At 37.3% G+C, this 18784-nt stretch overlaps 1 protein-coding gene and 1 long non-coding RNA gene across 5 annotated transcripts in view; both read right to left on the bottom strand.

Annotated features, from left to right (window-relative positions):
• Nucleotides 1-892: 892 nt before the first annotated feature.
• LOC103129836 (protein kinase C beta type-like) overlaps nt 893-18784 on the bottom strand; it is a 92577-nt gene continuing 74685 nt past the window's right edge. For 2 of the 4 annotated variants that reach the window (XM_007541045.2, XM_007541043.2), the window contains 4 exons: nt 17500-17607; nt 17205-17345; nt 2585-4604; nt 893-2289 (listed from right to left, as the gene is read on the bottom strand). In XM_007541045.2, coding sequence (XP_007541107.1) covers nt 4452-4604; nt 17205-17345; nt 17500-17607 — 402 coding nt within the window. In that variant the 3' untranslated portion in view covers nt 893-2289; nt 2585-4451. Of the gene's footprint in view, nt 2290-2584; nt 4605-11848; nt 14781-17204; nt 17346-17499; nt 17608-18784 lie in introns of those variants that run through there. The other 2 variants (XM_007541042.2, XM_007541044.2) reach the window with 1 other exon arrangement.
• LOC107834321 (uncharacterized) lies at nt 15199-17189 on the bottom strand. Its single transcript, XR_001660112.1, has 2 exons — nt 15788-17189; nt 15199-15261 (listed from the first exon to the last, which is right to left on the bottom strand). It is a non-coding gene; the product is annotated as an uncharacterized LOC107834321 (long non-coding RNA).

Here is an 18784-nt window from a genome sequence, read left to right as displayed (position 1 = left end):
CACAAACCTTCCCCGATCGACGTGTTGCAGCCCTGCTCTAGTAAAGCACGAACAGTTTAGAAACAATATGAAATGGGAAAAAGTGATTTATTAACTGATTAAGTCGTGTTTTAGATTGTTCTTGAAAAACTAATCAGTCACGGCTGATTAGTGAACCCACTGATTTTCTACAGCAGACAGCCGCTCCCCTCTCTTGCAGGTACTTACTGCGTACCCCAGCTGAATCTTTTAGGGGTACGCAGTACCCTACGGTACCCCCTACTTTCACTCCTGCTCATACCTCTCAGTCAGCCTGGTTTCCTTCACTAACAACTTGATTCATAAATGCCGTTTTAAGCAAAACAAGGCGTTTATGAACAGAGACCTGCTGCTTCCATTCAGAGCTCAACAGATTGTTTGACTTTGACATACAAAACAAGGTTGAATAAGAACAAACTGGTGTTAATATGGAATTTGTTTGCAAGGATAATGAGATAAACACTGTCATCTGTAGTTGAACTGTTGTACTGTGTTATTCTGACTGTTATAAGGCACCAAATTATGTGCTGGCTATAACTGATAATAAGCACCATGTTGTTTCTAATATGTATTCCCCTTTTATGGATCCAGATTAAGAACTGCAATCACTTTGGTAGAAAAACTCTATTTGAGAAGTATTACATAAGTTTGATTCTGGGCTAAACTTGTGTTTATCTCAGCTTCAGTTAGTCTGAGTTCACACTACAGCAGGTGATATGATGTCTGCTTAAAGCTGCTGATTATATCAGAGAAAATCTGTTTAGAAATGGACACAATGTGTAACCCAGGTGACCATCAATTTTTAATGTGTGGTTTGATTATTAGGTCATGAATCTGCAAACAGCTGTGAAGCAAAAAAGACAAAATTACAGAATTGATTGTATAATATTTTAATGTTTTTTGTATCTGTCTCTTCAGCTAAAGATGATGCATGCATCATATCCATCATGTCCTTTTATTCTCTCAGGGTTTCTTCTTTTCCTTTTGACCTTCTTTCTTTTGCATAGTAAGTCTCTCCTTTTTGCCAGATTTCCGAATATTGACTTGATCATTTCATTATCTTAAAATGAAGATGTGTTTCTGCTACAGAAGTAGGAAAAAATAATTGATAAAAATAAAGTGTCATTTTAAAGCTAGAAAGTGGAAAAGACAAAAAGTGGAAGACAAATATGAATAACTGAAATTGTGGGGGGGAAAATGGAAAGGGGCTGGACTATGAGGTATAGAAGAGAAGTGTATTATAACAAGAAAAACACACCTACCTCTAATTCCTTGCTCATATTTACACATTCACTGAAACACAAGTCTTGCAGAAGTTTACAACAAGTTTTTAAGTTTTTCTGCTAAAATTTCATAATCTCCCAAGAGTTTTTGAAGGAGGAGACTTTTCAGCATTTTGGAGAGGGAACAAAAGAAGAATTCTCATGTGAATTTTCGAGAACTGACATGGATCAATACATTCAGGACACGTCACAAGGTTTTCTCCTCGATGGTGTCAAAAAACAAAAATACACTGAACAAAAATATAAATGCCCCCTGTCAAATATTGTTGTCATGTGGAGTTAACAACTGTAAATGAGCATTTGCTGACATTTTATTGTACAAAAGTAATATTTCTTTCGATTTGTGTATAAGTTTTAGTCCAACTTGCTGTCAGTGAGCATTACTCAGAGTTGATTTTTTACTCAGTGCATGGATGGGGCATGTCCACTGGGTGATCAGAGAAAATGAGCAACAACTGGACAATCCTTGGACTGGGGACAAGAAAAGGCCGTCCCAAAATATCAAATTTTGTCACAAGTCACAATGCTTCAGATGTCACAAGTTATGCTGGAGCATGGCATTGTCATGTTGGATGCAGGGGTGTCCACCGTAGCAGTAGCTGCATGGCTCAATGTCCACTATCGGACCAAAGGCTGTTTAAGAGTTTCCAACAGACTGGCACTACTGCAAATCGACCTCATCCTCATCGGCCACGTGTGACCTCTCCAGCACAAGATCGCCACATCCGGCTCGTCCATCTGCAGGATCGGCTAAGAACAACGACACACACAGCTGATGAGACTATTGGTCTGCACAACAGACGCATCACACGTCAGACTGTCCATACATACGAGAAGCCAACATGGTCAAACTCTAATTCCTCAGCCTGACCCCTATCATATTCAAAGGACTATCAATCCACTACAAATGGCCATACTACGATGTTATCAGTGCTGATATGAAGATAAGTAATTACTGAAAATATATTTTGAGTTTCTCTATATATAACTAACACAGTGGTTCTTAACCTGGGTTCGATCGAACCCCAGGGGTTCGGCGGAGCCTCTGCCGTGGAGGTAAAGACACACTTGTGTAAAGTCGTGATGACGCCCCACTTTGCCATCACTAAATGTAGAGGATCACGTTACATCGCTCAGCCTATCAGTGCTGCGGAGGAGCACGCAACTCTCCCCCTGCCCAACAGTTTCCAGCAGCGAAGGCGACATTGTATTTATCAGAAGGGTTCAGTGAATGCGCATATGAAACTGGGGGGTTCGGTACCTCAAAAAGGGTTAAGAATCACTGAACTAACATAACCCAAATGTTCATAAAACTCTTATATTTGACATGGGGCCTTAATATTTTTGTTCAGTGTAAAAATCTTTAACTACAGTACCAACAAATATGGCATGCATAGAGGAGCTCCACCACAAGAACTGTAAAGACCTACACAGCACCAACCCACTCCAATGCAAACAGAGTCATGAAGATATGTGAGAAAGATAATAGGTTTTTCTTTTTTTGCATCAACTTGGAAGACAAGACATGCTTAAGACTAAGTACAGGACTAGCTTAGACATGAGGTTATAAATCCTAGATCTGAATATTGCACCCCTCTGAACTGCTGTCTGCACAGACATGTTGCCATGTTTGACTTATTGATTATAAAATGTTCATGACGTCACTCTCACCAGCATAGGAGAAGGAAATCAAGTAAACAAACACACTCTTCGTTATCAACATAGCACAAAGGTACATGTTGGCAGTAAATCTTGAGCCGTTTGTGGTGAAGTTCTGTGAATGTTATCTGCTGCTGCTGTTTCCTGGAGATGTGAACGTCACCAATCTGGTAGAAGGTCATTTGTGGGATTCTTCTGTTGCACAATGTTTGAAGAAAATTCTCATTATCAATTAATCCACTTCCAGCAAAAATGTAAATGTTAAAATGATATGGTGTCAATTTGTCTTCCTGGCGTGCAATGAGGTTAGTGGATTAGGAGGGAAATGTGCAGTACTGTGCAAAAGACTTGAATCATCCATAATTTCTTTATAATTTGTTTTTCAGGAAACTATGTAAAATGGTCTTGAGAAACGGTTCTGTTTATTATTTGAAGATGTGTTGTCTGGCATTTCGTTCCCCTCATTTTTAGTCCATTATGCAGAAATTTTCGGGCAGTCATCTTTGTCATTATAGTCATTATAGTCATCATTTATGCATAAAAATACTTAGAAGCTAAAGGAGTGACCGCACTAAAACATGGTGAAAGAATTTTTGTGGGACTACAAGAAGTAACTGGTTGACCTTATAAATCTAAGCAAATTAGTCAAATGAAGTTGATAATATATATTTTAACATGTATATTAAAATGCTACATGCTGTATTGACATGGATTACATACATTACACAGCAGGAACCAATGTTTAAAACTAGCGAGCAGTATGTTTTCATTTATTAAAGCATGATATTTTGGGGAGGATAAGATCTTTTACCCATTTGCTTTGCCAAATAAAAACTGCATTTCTCAGCACAAACAACCATAAAGAAAATTTGGAGAAAACCTACTGCTAACTCTAGCAAATATGAGGGTTGCAAATTTGAGTGAACAAATCAATTGAAAGACTTTTGTAACTTAGATAATGAGACACACTTCTATTGCTACTACAAAATTGTCTTTGTTTTTTTTTCTATTTTAGAAGCTGAACATCGACTAAGAGATGAACTGCACTTCCTGAAACCAAAGCTCCACATGGAAAGCAGGTAGACATTTATGTTTAAGCTTTTGTTTGGCCTATTGTTTTAACCCAAATCTTTTTCTAGCATCTAATGAACCTTTGATAATGGTGCTTTAAACCAGTATTTGCTATATAAAATGCAGTGAAACGAAGACATTTGACTAACTTAGCCAACATTTCATTTTATGAAGTAATCTCGTCAAGAAGATCCTGTCATGCTCAGATAAAAGGAGTTTTAAAAAAAGCAGTTAGTGTCCAAAGAAAAGCTGTAGAGCCCTTCAGAAACAGGGGAGAGCTTTTACTGAGCTTATAAGATTCTAAGGCAATTTGGCAGAAATCGCGTAAATCATATGGAATTGTTTAAAACTTTTGCACAGTACTAGAGCTGAGCTGTTTGGATTGTTTTTTCTGTGCCTCATCTAACCACTGGGATGTCCTCAGACTTGTATAACAAATTCAGGGTTGGTGTAGGAGAAGCCTTGGAACTCATTCTGGTCCAGGTTCATGATGAAGAGTTTGTCTGTCGGTGTCAGCTCCACCGCCATCTTGGTGAACTCCTTGTCAAAGTTGCCAACATCGCTGCGAGATTTCTGCCACAGAAAATTGAAATCAGTTAGAGATATGAAACTCTGGAACACTAGAGTGACAGTAGTCATCAGTAAAAGCTTAACTCAAAAAGAGTGGAAAGAGATTTGACAAAAAGCAGCAATAACAGCTGAAAAAAGCACATAGAAGAATAAAGAAGGCAGCACATACTTTTACCACATTCAGACAGTTATAGTAAACTGTAGAGCTGGAACAATCAAAGGTTATGAAAAAAAAGATTTATGCTCAAACTTGAAAGCTATTAAAAATGCAAAATCTTTCAATTATGCTTCCTATGTTATTTTTTCATTGTGAATGTTTGTGATAAGCCTGATCTCACACTACCCAGATTAGTGTGTCGAAAATCAATAAATAGGAACTAAACAGTTGAACCAAAACTGAGGTGGAATAAAAACAACAAAAAAAGAATTACTCAAGCATCACACAAATGTTCTGATTTTTATTATTATTCGAGTTAGAATTTAAAAATATTTCATTGCAAACATAACATTTGATCCTCCTTTCAAGTTAAGTCAAAAGGGTTGGCAAAGTTCTCACATTTCAGAATTGTTTTATGGAAGCAAATCATTGCCCATTTAATCTAACTTGATTAAAGGTCAACAGTGGACAAAACTATTGTTTGGTAAAGGTTGCATGAACCAAATATCCATAAGTCTGAGGATTTAACATAATTACACATTACAATAAGTAGATTTTTCCCCCAGTATGCAGTCACTTCAGTCATGGCTAAATGTTTTAGTGATGCAAATGTGCTTCCCAGACTTTGTTGCTACAAAGAGCTTAAAAATGATTTTTTTATTATTATTATTATTATTATTATTATTATTGTGAATTTAATGTGATAACTTAAGTTCAAGAGCAGTTCCACACCCAAACCACACCTCTAATTTTCCAAGCAGCCTAATCATACTCTGCTCACCCACTCATCTCAGTTTGTTACATTTCATCAACCCCACCCTCTCTTACCCTTCACTTCATTTTGTGCTGATCTGGCTATAAGAATAACTGTTTCCCAAAGACCAAACCGCCATGCTGTCTTCACCTCCCAAACCTTCCAGATAACCAAATCAAGATTCATCCCTTCATCCCCTCATTCCTTCATCAATAAATCTTTAAACCTATATCTTCATGGCGTGGTCCTTGCTAATGAATTACCTTACCATCAAATTAACAGGCTGCAGACAGTGGGCCTACTTCATGTGGTGATCTAATTAACAGGAGTAGTGATGGTCAGAGTACATCACTACTCCCAGGTTTCGGGCTGATCGCTGGTTTTAGTTGTAATAACTGAAGCTGTGCATTGACTCTAGTTCGCTCCTCTTTAGGTCCAAAAATAATAACTTCAGTTTTGTTTCTGTTCAGCTGGAGAAAGTTTTGTCTCATCCACACATTTATCTGTTCTAAGCATCTGTTCAGTGATTGGATGGGTTCAGAGACACCTGGTGACATCGTGATGTAGAGCTGTGTATCATCTGCATAGTTATGGTAGCTGATCTTATTTCCTGTTGTAACCTGAGCCAGTGGGAGCATATAAATATTGAATATGAGGGGTGATCTGATTGACTGAATAAGAGAGTGATTTCCAACGACAGTCTAATTTCAAGCATTTTAGTTGCAGTGCATAGTTTCAGAAGAGGGCTTTACAAATCATGTTGCCACACCACTGCAGAGCTTACTCACCCATGGCAGCCACTTGGTGAGTGTGTGGAAAGTAATGAAGTTTGGAAATCTGCCTAATAATAGCAAAGTACAGTAACTATTTCTCTCCAAGAAAAACATTAAGCACAGGTTGGCATTTTGCAGGAAGTTGGGATACTTCCCCTGATAACTCCCACTACAAGATATGTGGAACATAGTTTATCTGGAGAAATAAAGATGAGAGCTGTCAAGCCAGCTTGAGGAATCCTGGTATAGTCCTGGCAAAGTTGCTCTAAAAGTTGCATTGAAAGTCCATTTAAAATACCAACTTTGCATTAAGTTATCATAATTTACAAAATCATGCAAAGTTGGCATTTTTAATGGACTTTTAATGCAACTTTTAGAGCAACTTTGCATTAAAAGTGTCATTATTTGCCAAATGACACTTCATGACAACTGTCAAACATTCATAAAGACTTCTTTATGTTCATGATAAATGTTATGTCATGTTTATGACAGTGTTATGTTAATCTTATGCACACCCCTTCAAATAAAGTGTTACCGGACATTTTTTATTTTCCAGCAGAAGCAGAAAGTGTTTCAAAGATCAGAACAATAAAGTTTTAGGGCTGTGGCCACAAAGCTTACAAGTCTATTCCAGTGCATGTTACTAAACAGAGAACAATAGGTCTCTATCAGTGAAGCTTTGACTCCAACGCTGATATGCAGGATGACAAAGGCAATTATAGAAGTGATGGAGAAGAAATATCATCAATGTAAATATTGACTCTNGCATTTTGCAGGAAGTTGGGATACTTCCCCTGATAACTCCCACTACAAGATATGTGGAACATAGTTTATCTGGAGAAATAAAGATGAGAGCTGTCAAGCCAGCTGTGAGGAATCCTGGTATAGTCCTGGCAAAGTTGCTCTAAAAGTTGCATTGAAAGTCCATTAAAAATACCAACTTTGCATTAAGTTATCATAATTTACAAAATCATGCAAAGTTGGCATTTTTAATGGACTTTTAATGCAACTTTTAGAGCAACTTTGCATTAAAAGTGTCATTATTTACCGAATGACACTTCATGACAACTGTCAAACATTCATAAAGACTTCTTTATGTTCATGATAAATGTTATGTCATGTTTATGACAGTGTTATGTTAGTCTTATGCACACCCCTTCAAATAAAGTGTTACCGGACATTTTTTTATTTTCCAGCATGATGGAGCGGTGTTCATGAGGCAGAAGACAGAAAGTGTTTCAAAGATCAGAAAAATAAAGTTTTAGGGCTGTGGCCACAAAGCTTACAAGTCTATTCCAGTGCATGTTACTAAACAGAGAACAATAGGTCTCTATGAGTGAAGCTTCGACTCCAACGCTGATATGCAGGATGACAAAGGCAATTATAGAAGTGATGGAGAAGAAATATCATCAATGTAAATATTGACTCTTGATTCATTTCCTAATAAAACCTTTGAGACTATAAGATGTTAAGCCATAGCTGTGGATTTCATTTAAACTCAGTCAGTTCCATGATAAATAATGTATTTATACAAAGAATAGCAGGAATAAAAGTAATGAGTTTATTGGCTATGTGAGCGATTTGCTATTTTAAAGCAGACCCAAAGCTGTGAGTTTGAAGTCAAATTCTAAAAGCATTAGATAAGGGGCAAGTTACAGTTTTGTCAAGTTAAGTGATTTTGTCCATATTTCTGTTAATTTGGAAGTTATGGCAATGCTGGAAGTCTGCACCGTGGGAAACAAACAGAAACAACAAATTAAAAAACACAAGCACCCTGCCAACAACCTTAGAAAAAACATTTAAAAGATGGATAATAGCCACCCACACCACATCTACAGCACAGATGCAGAAAGACTGAGCACAAACTTCAAAAGCCAAAGAGAGGAAATGTTCCAGTACAGAGTGGGACGAAGATCGATACCAAACGACAGCTGGAGAGGATTTCACCACACAGGGAGGTGGAGCAGCGAGGCCTCAGCAAGACACACCGACCACATGAACTACACACAACAGTTTTAATCTCCTACCTCCTTATGTCTCATCAAGGAGCTCCAGCTGAAATGATGGGAGCTCAAATGTTTTCACCTTTTTCAGTTCATTGCTGAGCATAAAAGCAATGTGATATACAGAAATAAAAAGTTTTATACTGCAGTTGTAGCACAAAATGAAAAAAAAAATTACATTGTGAAAAAGTTCTGATTCCCCCCCCACCCCCATTTCCAAAAGTGAAACTCAGGTTTATTACACAAAAAGAAATGTGAAGACTTTATTTCATGTAATTTTAATGATTATGGCTTACAGATAATCAAAACTCAATGTTTCAAAAATGTATTTGATGATCTTAGGTAATAATCTAACTTTGTGAGATGCTGAATTTTGGATTTCATTTACTCCAAATCATAATCAATAAAACTACAAGAAATAAAAGACTTGAAATATTTCACTGTGTCCTGAATTTATATCCCTGAGTAACAAAAATGTAAACCTTTTCACAATATTCATAATTTATTCTGTCCCAGACGCAGAATAAATTATGTGCTAAAATAGTTGTTTAAATCTTTGTGACCAACAAATATTTTTAAAAAGTTAATCCAGTGTCTAAAAATGTTAAGTTTTGGGGGTTTATTCACTTTTAATAAGATTATGTGTCAACACAGTTTACAAAAAGAGGCTTTTTTCCCCTCTGACTAAAAATGTTAAGTGATGGAACAAAAATAGTTTTTAAAGCCCCATCACCTACTCTGATCCAGGTTTTAGTCATTGTTGCTTTAGGAAGTTTGTGTTTGGACAATTATTGCTCTGCTGTAACATTGCTTCTTGGCAATAAATATTTCTCCTTTTCTCAAGTCTGTTTATGTAGACGGGGTGTCAAACTCCAGTCAAGGGCCACTGTCCTGCAACTTTTAGATGTGCCTCTGCTGCACCACACCTGAATACAATAATTAGGTCATTAGCAAGAGAACATATCTACATGGAACATATCTACACAAGGAGGAGGTAATTAAGCCATTTCATTTCAGTGTTTAGTACCTGTGGCACATCTAAAACTGCAGGACAGCAGAGGACTGGAGTTTGACACCTGTGCCTTAAATGGTTTGTATTGTTAAGGAAAATGCATTGGTTGGTTAAGCACCAATGTTAAAACTCACTAAATCTTCTTGCTTGGTGTCACTTATTGGTATAGATAATTGGGGAAAGAAGAAATCATGGACATGTAGTAATTTTAATCAAACCAAGGCTGCCTCAGTACATAGGAGAACCATGCACACACAAAACGCTAGCATCTTCAAGCAAAAGGAGGATCAGAAAAATGGAAGTCTGGACAGAGCAAATGAGCAGAACACATTCTTCAACAGGTTCAGTTGAGACACCTGTTGCTATGACATTGCAACAGGTGTCATAACATATGTGAAATGTTATCATGACAACATTTCACATCATATCAAGAGCCCTTGCAGTCTGCTTTTTGTCGTGGGGTTGGAGTTGATGATACGAGTTGAACGACATTTAACTGAAGTCCTAAAAGGGGTTTTAATGTTTTTATCTTTTTTAATCTTTTTTTTTTTCAAAATCTCTTTCTCTTTCTCACTGTTTTTTCAATGTCACATGCTGTTTTTATTTTAATTATGTAAAGCACTTTGAAATGCCTTGCTGCTGAAATGTGCTATACAAATAAAATTTGATTGATTGATTGATGATGCCATTTTACACGTACTTCAACAAACCCACTGTCATCTGGACAAAGCAAGCAGCACTGTGAGGATCATGTTTGTGATTTCTTTTGTCCATTTAACACAATTCAGCCTGATCTGCTTTGTGAGAAACTCCAGAAGACAAAGGTGGAGGCCTCAACAATTACCAGGATCTATGACTACATCACAAACAGACTGGAGGACTTTGTGTCTAACCAGGTGGTCAGCAACACAGGAGCACCGCAGGGCACTGTACTCTCACCATTCCTTTTCTCTCTGTACACTTCAGACGTCCAGCACAAGTCTGACTTCTGTCTTCTACAGAAATACACAGATGACTCTGCAGTTGTCAGGTTTATCAGAGATGGACAAGAGGCTGAGTCCAGAGAGCTGGTGGACCGCTTTGTGTTAAGGTGTGGGAACAATCATCTCATCTTAATCGTGAATAAAACAAAGGAGATGATTGTAGATTTCAGGAGGAACAGGGTTAGATCAAATCCTGTTTCCATCATGGGAAAAGAACTGGAGGTGGTTAAGGAATATAAATACCTCTGTGTTCATCTGGACAACAGACTGGACTGGAGACACAACAGTGAAGCGTCTATAAGAAGCGACAGAGCAGACTGGACTTCTTGAGGAAGCTAAGATCCCTCAAGGTTTGCAGCCAGATGCTTCAGATCTTCTATAAGTCTGTTGTTGAGAGCGTCATCTTTTCATTGATCAGCATCAGAGCCAGGGACCTAAAAAGGTTCAACAGCCTGAAAAAATGGCTGATTCTGCTCTGGGGACGACTGTGGAACCTCTAGAGATGAGATGCAAAGAAGGAATCTTCATAAAATCAAGAAAATTATGGACAACCCTCCCCATCCTCTTCATGAGACTGTCTTGGGAAAACAGAGTATCTTCAGTCAGAGGCTTCTTCAGAATTGCTGTAATACAGACCACTACAGGAGGTCTTTCCTGCCAACAGCCATCACCATTTGCAATAACTCTGAAGAATTAATGAGTTACAACATTTAATTTTCCTTTTGAATCAAATTATGTATTTTTGAATGTGAATTGAGTATCCTCCCAGTGCTGGTCACACACTGATGTGGAATGGCATCACATTGTTAACCACCATTTCTCAGAGGTCAGCCAATGTGACTGCTTTGGTCACTAAAACAAACCGCCGTTTGTTTTGGTGACCAAAGCAGTCACCCAAGCTGTTCCCATAAGTGTTCATTGGGGTTCGGGGTCATGACAAGAGACGGTCCATGCCATGACATAAAAGCAGCCTCTCTACTCTCAAATCCTCCAGGCGCTCTGTGATGACCCAATCTGAAGTTCAGCATTGATGTCTTTGAAGACAGAAATCAACTCCTAAGACTGAAGATGTAGAATCTTTATATCTCTCTGGTGAGACTGGCTCGAGTGACGACAAGACTCATTTTTACAGGAGTATACCATCATCAACACATCCCTCCACCAAAAGGATTTAGCAAGTTTCTACAAATGTGGCACCATTTAAAGGGAATTCAAAAGGCTTTCCAGCAACATAAGATTTATTACTAAGAAGCATTGTTACAACAGAAAAATAGAAAATAAAAATGACCGACAATGTTTTACCCGTTTTTTGCAAAGTTTAGTCTGTAACTGACTTAACAGAATTATTGTTAACAGATAAATAACTATGCATAGTTCTGTAGCTAATACTCTTGGTTGCAGCAGCTTTAACCACTATTTTTATCTAAAAAAAAAGATGGCTATAAATCTGGTGCTGCAATAATTTTCTAGATATCACTCTCTCCAAGAAACAACTCTGTACACAAAAAGGAGTTCAACAAACAATCAGATGTGTTGTGGCAACAGTAAGAAGGCAAACACAGAAGTAGTCGTCTGGCAGGCACCAGTGAGTATATTATGAGTTTCCAGTCATACGAGGAAATTACACAATCAACAATAGCATCTCTCCCACCCAGAAATCACATTCAAATATTTCTCAGATATAGAAATTGTATTTTTATATATATTATTTCTCTGGAGTTTTCTCAAACTTGGTTGTTCACAGTTACCATAATCACCATTGGTGCTCATGGTTCTCATCTGGTAGAATCAAAGATTTTTAGAAGCCGGTGTCTTTGATGTTACCTTCCTGCCACCTGGTTATGTGACACAAGCTCAAAAACAAGATTTGACACATTGTTACTACTTTGTATCGCTACAGTTACAAAATTATGAAACAACTTTGACATTTCATCTTTTATATGAAAAGGACTTTGAAGGGACATAATAATGTTGGTCAACAGTTAAGATAGACTGTAATGCATGTCATGATAATTACACCTGTATTGCAAAATGGCACATGACGGCTGCTCTTTTCCACAGCTGTTAGAAGTATTTTTCTACAACTTTATGATTCTTAACCTTATTTTGGCACTTCTGGAAATCCTGTTTCTGGAGGATAAAATAACTTCACAAAAGTCTAAATGTCTACATCATGTAAATTTTGAAAAAACAAACAAGATATGCCCTCCATTAATGAAAACACAGTGCAACACGGAAAACTTGTCTCCAGAGAAAAGCAAAGACCCGTCAATGAAAAACAAACAAAAAAAACTGCAATTCTTCCTGCTTTTGTGCACAAGGATCATAAATCAGCAAAAAATAATGGAGGTACATTCACCACAACATCAAACAGAAAGTGTAATAATATTTGATCCTACAGACAAAAATAAAGCCAACATTAGGAAACTAGTATTTGAACAATTACAGCAAAGCAAGTGGTCAGTTCATTTACATTATATGAGTTGCCAACATGTGATCATAGTACACTCATCAACATCAATGATTGGTTGTCCTAATCAATATGCAGGTTACAGGGAAGGCGACACAGAGACAGAGTATGTTCAGGTTGGACTCTGCATCCAGCAGCCTGCTGATGTGAGGCATTTAGATGGAAGCAACATTTCTGCACTGAAGATAAAATACAGCCAGTAGAGGCAACACAAGAGCAGCAGTTACAAGCTAAACTACAGTGGTCCCAGAACAGAGTCGCTACTGGAAAACATGCTGGCCTGTTATCTTGGATCATGAATAAGTAATTATGTGGGCGGGTTGCTTTCAGTTGTGCATATATTTCCATTTCTATCTAAATAATATTTAAAAATCTGCCATTTTGGAGATGCATTTGTTTGCTTTCTTTTCAAAAGCCAACAGTCTTGCTTGGCATCGAGATGGAGACTGAAGGTAATAAAGTTTGGTTAGAATGCAGTCTAGAAGCTACAGAAAAAATGCCTTTCAGTTTCCCCTGGATCCACTGTGCTCACAAAGAGACAAAATTATTTAGTAACATTAAACATTTAATAAATTTTCTAACAAACTGATGAGAGAAAACATCAGGGCTTATCGCACTGCTTCTTCTGCGTCAATTTAACTAGCCACCATTGAGTCATGTCAACAAATGTTATGGTGGCATAGAACTGCTGGTGGGCATCCAAGTTCACTAAGCTTTGTGTAAAGCCTCAACTACACTACACTTTGGACGATTTTAGCATAAACATAACGTGATAATAACGTGAATCCAGCAAAAGAAAAGATTTCCACATTTGATCTAGCTGAAAAATTATTTTATCCCACCTCTGACCCCATCAGGATTTGAAGCAGGCAAATACTAAATATTTTACTGTCAATTTAAAAACGTATACTATAGAAGAAAATACAGACGAGTGGCAAATATGAAAAACAATTCGTTTTAATAGAATCTGTTAAGACAAGTTAGCAATTTTTTTTGTTTTAGTCTGTCAAGTTTTTAAAATAATTTTCAACAAAGTCCATTAATAACAGTCTCAATGCTAATTTAAGCTAACTACAATTTTTCTTTTAACCATGATTAAGGCATTTAACGAACACTTATACATTTATATGGCATTTAAAAATAAAACCTGACAATGTAAACAGTTTTTATGATGTTCTCAAAGTAAGTTGTAAAAATAGTTAGGGAACCAGGTTTCAGACAGTTTTTGTCTTTATGTTACATTAAGCCAATATAAGCCAACAACAAGATTGTTTCAGGCAAAAGGTTTCATTGATGCTTTCTAAAAAAAAGGTAATTTATCTTCAAGCTGCTTCTGAGTTTTTTGCTGTGCTAAACTAAACTATCATGTTTAACTGCATCATTGAAGAACCAGTTTAGGATAATGTTACTTTTCTCTTTTTGATTTTATTGTTCTGTTATATTTTTATTGTTTATAAAATTAAACAATCACTGTTGAACAAGATGTGTAGTATGTTTAGTTGAATATTTAGGCATAATAGTGGCTTCCAGGGGCAAAGGAAAGGTATCAGTTTCCAGATGCTTCTCAGATTTTAGCTAGAGGCTAAGATGAGCTAACACCTTCAGCTTCCTCTCTAACAAACCGGTTGAATAGTTTTCACACTTTTGGAACAAACTAAATAAATATCTTTCCCAAATACTCAAACGTCTTTAAACCTTTTAGACCTGAGCCAGAAAAAGTGCTAATGTGTAACGTCAGGTCTTAAAAAGTTAAAAATTGCTGGATGCAACCCAAATATGACATCATCAGAATAATTTCTTGTTTGGTTTTTCTTTTAAAGTATGTTTATGAAGTATGGGTGATTTCTATTAAAGCCAGGAGAAATGTTACATGGTCATTGAGCTGGGTGGTTGTACTCAGGGTTAACATATGAGAAGCCTTGGAATTCTTCCTGGTCCAGGTTGGATATTAGCTCCTGATCTGGGGGGGTCAGCTCAGGGAGGTTGCGTGTGAAAAAGCGATCAAAGTTCTCTGCATCACGCCCACACTGCCGTGGAGAGGAGAGATGGAGGAATGGATTGAGTTTCATGAAGGGTGAGGGAAAGAAAACAACAAAAGACAAAAAGAGAAAAAAGAGAAATACAACTAAAATATGGTATCAACCAATCAAATCACTCACAGCAAAAACTGTGGAATTCCATTGGTCTAAATGAAAGCAGTGGGCATACAGGTTCATCATTGGTGACTACACTAACAAGTTGTCAGAGTAGTGACCAATGGTAGCAGATGGTTGTGTTCTGGTGATGGGGGATTTTTTTTCATATCTACAGTGGCTCACAAAAGTATTCATACCAATTTATTTTTTCCATATTTGACACATTAAAACCACAAACTTATTTCATTGGAATTTTATATGAAAACCAACACAAAGTGGTACACAATTGTGAAGTAGAAAAAAAACCTACATGATTTAAAACATTTTTTACCAATAGAAAATGAAAGTGCAGTGTGCTAAAGTATTCAAGACCCTTTTCTCTGAGTTCAACCAACTGCCTTCAGAAGTTACCTGTTGACTGCTAATGATTAAACAGAGTCCAGCTGTGTGTAATGTAATGTCAGCTGACATCCAGCTGCTCTGTGACAGAGCCAGGGCTGCAATGGAATGGTTTAAAACAAATCATATTCACGTGGTGGAATGGCCCAATCAAAGTCCAGACCTAAACCCACCCAGAATCTGTGGTAAGATCTGAAACCTGCTGTTTACAAATGCTCTGCATCTAATCTGACTGAGAATGAGATGTTTTACTCTGGGATCAATTATGCATTTCTGAATTAGAATTTTGCAGAAGAATAATGAGCAAAAATTTCAGTCACAAGATGATCAAAGCTGTGGTAGACAAACCCTGAAAGACTTTAAGCTGGAATTGACATGATGCCGGCTCCGCCCCCATGCTGACATAGACTAATGTTCCCCCAATCTTTTCAGGGCACTTATCAGCAACTGACCAATCAGCGTTGCAAGTACATGCCCCTTATCTAGAGGAACTGACCTACGACAGTATTGACAGTATTTAAAACATGCTGGGGTCAGAGAGGTTTTCAGGAAAATAATAATCACCCTCCCAGTTGTCAGTGGGTAATATGCGATCCCGACAGCCGTTACCCAGCAGGTGGAAAGGGCGGAAAACAATTTATTACATTTCCAAAACCAAAAAGAAGTCTGGAATAATGCAAAAAATGGATCATGGACTGCAGCCCACCTCACGTCCAGTTGAATGAAACTGATGGACGGAAACTACCAAGTTAGTCAGCACCAGGGAGGTAACTGGTAGTAAACATCCCACTTTTATGTCGTAACGACACTGACAGACAAATCAAGCACTGAAGAGGTAAATTAGGCACATAGCTGTACACAAGCGAAGACAGAAAACTACACTTAGGTATCCCCTTCGTCATGAATGTTTTAACTTAATTACTAACTAATATATTACCCTTAATGGCTTAAGGGCTCCGTGCTCAGGACTCACGACTGACGACTATGCATCAAATAAACACAACTCAGTCTGATTAAAATAACTATGCTGAACTTCTAATCATTTCCAGATCAATAAATGAAGGTTGTTATGCTGGATTTTATGCATAGATTCCAACGGTAGCTGAAATCTACACAGCTACTGGTGTGTAGCAGCACTGCTATGCTGACATTTAAACACCTTTTTATGCTACTATTTATTTTAAGCATTTTCCTGAAGGCAGATTTTCACAAGCCGGTATTATTTAAGTCATTACTCACCCATTTTGTACATGCAAAGTGCATCCCACAGCGTTCACACGTGCATCCAACCAGACTTTTTTGTCCCTCGTTTTTCCTCTTGGGTTTTATTGTTGATTTCTCCGTTATTTCCTGCTAATAACCTTATTAGACCTGACGTAGGACTAGTTAGAGAATTTCTCTGCCTCAGTGTTGGTTTATGAGGCAAAAATGACTCAAAAAATGTCTGGGGTAACGCATTGAGGTCCTTCAGTCTGCCTTAATTACAGTGAGCTTGTCAGAGGACAGCTCTATTTCCGCATGGGGGCGGGGCCAGCGTCATGTCAATTGCAGCAAAAGGTGGATCCACAAACTGTTGACTCAGGGGGCCTGAATACTTTTGCCCACTCTTCAGTTTTTTAGTTGTAAAACATATTTAGAATCTTCTATAATTTTCTTTCTACTTCACAACTGTATACCACTTTGTGATGGTCTTTCACATTCAATTGCGATAAAATCTATTTATGATTGGTTGTAATGTGACAAAATATGGAAAAGTTCAAGGGGTATGAATCCTTTCACAAGTCACTGTATAACTTACCTCATAGGCAAGACTAAGAATACAACTCACTTTGTTTTATCATGGATCATTTCTAAAGCAAACTTTAGGGACTGGATACCATTATGAGGTGGAAAGTGTGCATGAGGGAAAACACTCACCGCTTTTGGTTTGAAAGGAGGCTGGACCTCCTTACCCTCCAGCTTTTCCCAGTCAATATAGCGGAAGAAGGCGTGTTCCTTGATGTCCCTTTCTCCCTCTGGGCCACAGCCAAGACGCTTCCCTGGGTGTTTGGTCATCAGCTAAAAATATACAAATATACAATATTATATATATATATATATATATATATATATATATATATATATATATATATATATATATATATATATATATATATATATATATATATGTATGAATTTGATGAAAGACAGTGTATGTGCAATGTGTTCTCACCCCCTTGCAGATAGCAACAGCTTCTTTGGACATGGATTTAGGATAAGAGACATGATGCTCCATGATTGACTGGAACAACTCATCTTCATCTTCACCATCAAATGGAGGCTGCAGATTAACAAAATACACATTTTTTAATTATTGTTTCCAATATTTTAACTTTGATTAAAATTTGAATAAGTTAATTTTCACTTCTTAACAGCAATGCACCTAAAATTTCTGTTTGTATTACTAGATCACAATGTGGCATATGACAAATAACATGATACACTTAAATGCAGATATGAAATGATGAAAAGGCATATTAGAATACAAATGTCTTCAGCTGCTTTTTGTGAGAGTCAGGATGCTCAAGACGGCAGAGAAACAAGGAAAGTTTGTTCCACAGCTGAAGTGCAACAGTTTGTAAAGAGTGAGTTCATCTGATCCTTGGGAATATTTGAAGTAGTGGAAGTATGTGGCTTTAACAATTCCATACTAAAATGAAAGAGCAACCAATTGAAATAAATTAAAACATGAGTGTAGATGTAAAGTTTTTTTTTTATCAAATGAAGTTGACCAAAGGAATTTTTTGTTGTTGCTAAAAAGTGTGTTACAAAAGTCTAGACAAGAGAAAAACAAAGCATGAATAATCATCTCAACACTGAACTTTGATAATATTTCTCAAATGATGAAAACGGGGAGACCAATTAACCTGACAGTCATGTTTTTGGACTGTGGGAGGAAACCAGAGTACCCAGAGAAAACCCACGCATGCACAGGAAGAACATGCAGACTCCATGCAGAAAGACCCCGGGCCGGGAATCGAACCCAGAACCTTCTTGCTGCAAGGCAGCAGCTCTACCAACTGCGCCACTGTTTTTTTTTTACAACAGTTTATAATTTCCTTTAGCCATTCAGACAGTTTGAAAAACGTAGGATTTTTTGAAGGAACAATATAGCTGAATGCCAGCTTTATAAAAGTAATTGTAGATTTTATGAAATGCATTAACGATCTTTCAAAAATCTGCTAACTATGTTGCAAAGGATGTGGCCATAAAACAGACTTGAGGTTCCAAGATATTATATTAGAGCAATAGAAACTGACAGGATTTAGTTCATACAGCCACTGAAGCTTATGTGTAGGTAAAATTTGTGCCGCTATAAAACAGATGTAGAGATTCCTGCCTATGAAGTCTGATTGTTGTGTTACTGATGGCATCAAAGGCTGCTGATACATCTACAAAACCTAAAACACTGAATTCCCCAGGACAACGTTCACTGCTGAATTAAAATTTAAATCATT

This window comes from Poecilia formosa, unplaced genomic scaffold (assembly GCF_000485575.1).
Source record: "Poecilia formosa unplaced genomic scaffold, Poecilia_formosa-5.1.2 Scaffold583, whole genome shotgun sequence".
Taxonomy (NCBI): Eukaryota; Metazoa; Chordata; class Actinopteri; order Cyprinodontiformes; family Poeciliidae; genus Poecilia; species Poecilia formosa.
The sequence above is the reverse complement of the archived record's forward strand: the minus strand, read 5'-3'. Positions and strand labels throughout refer to the sequence as shown.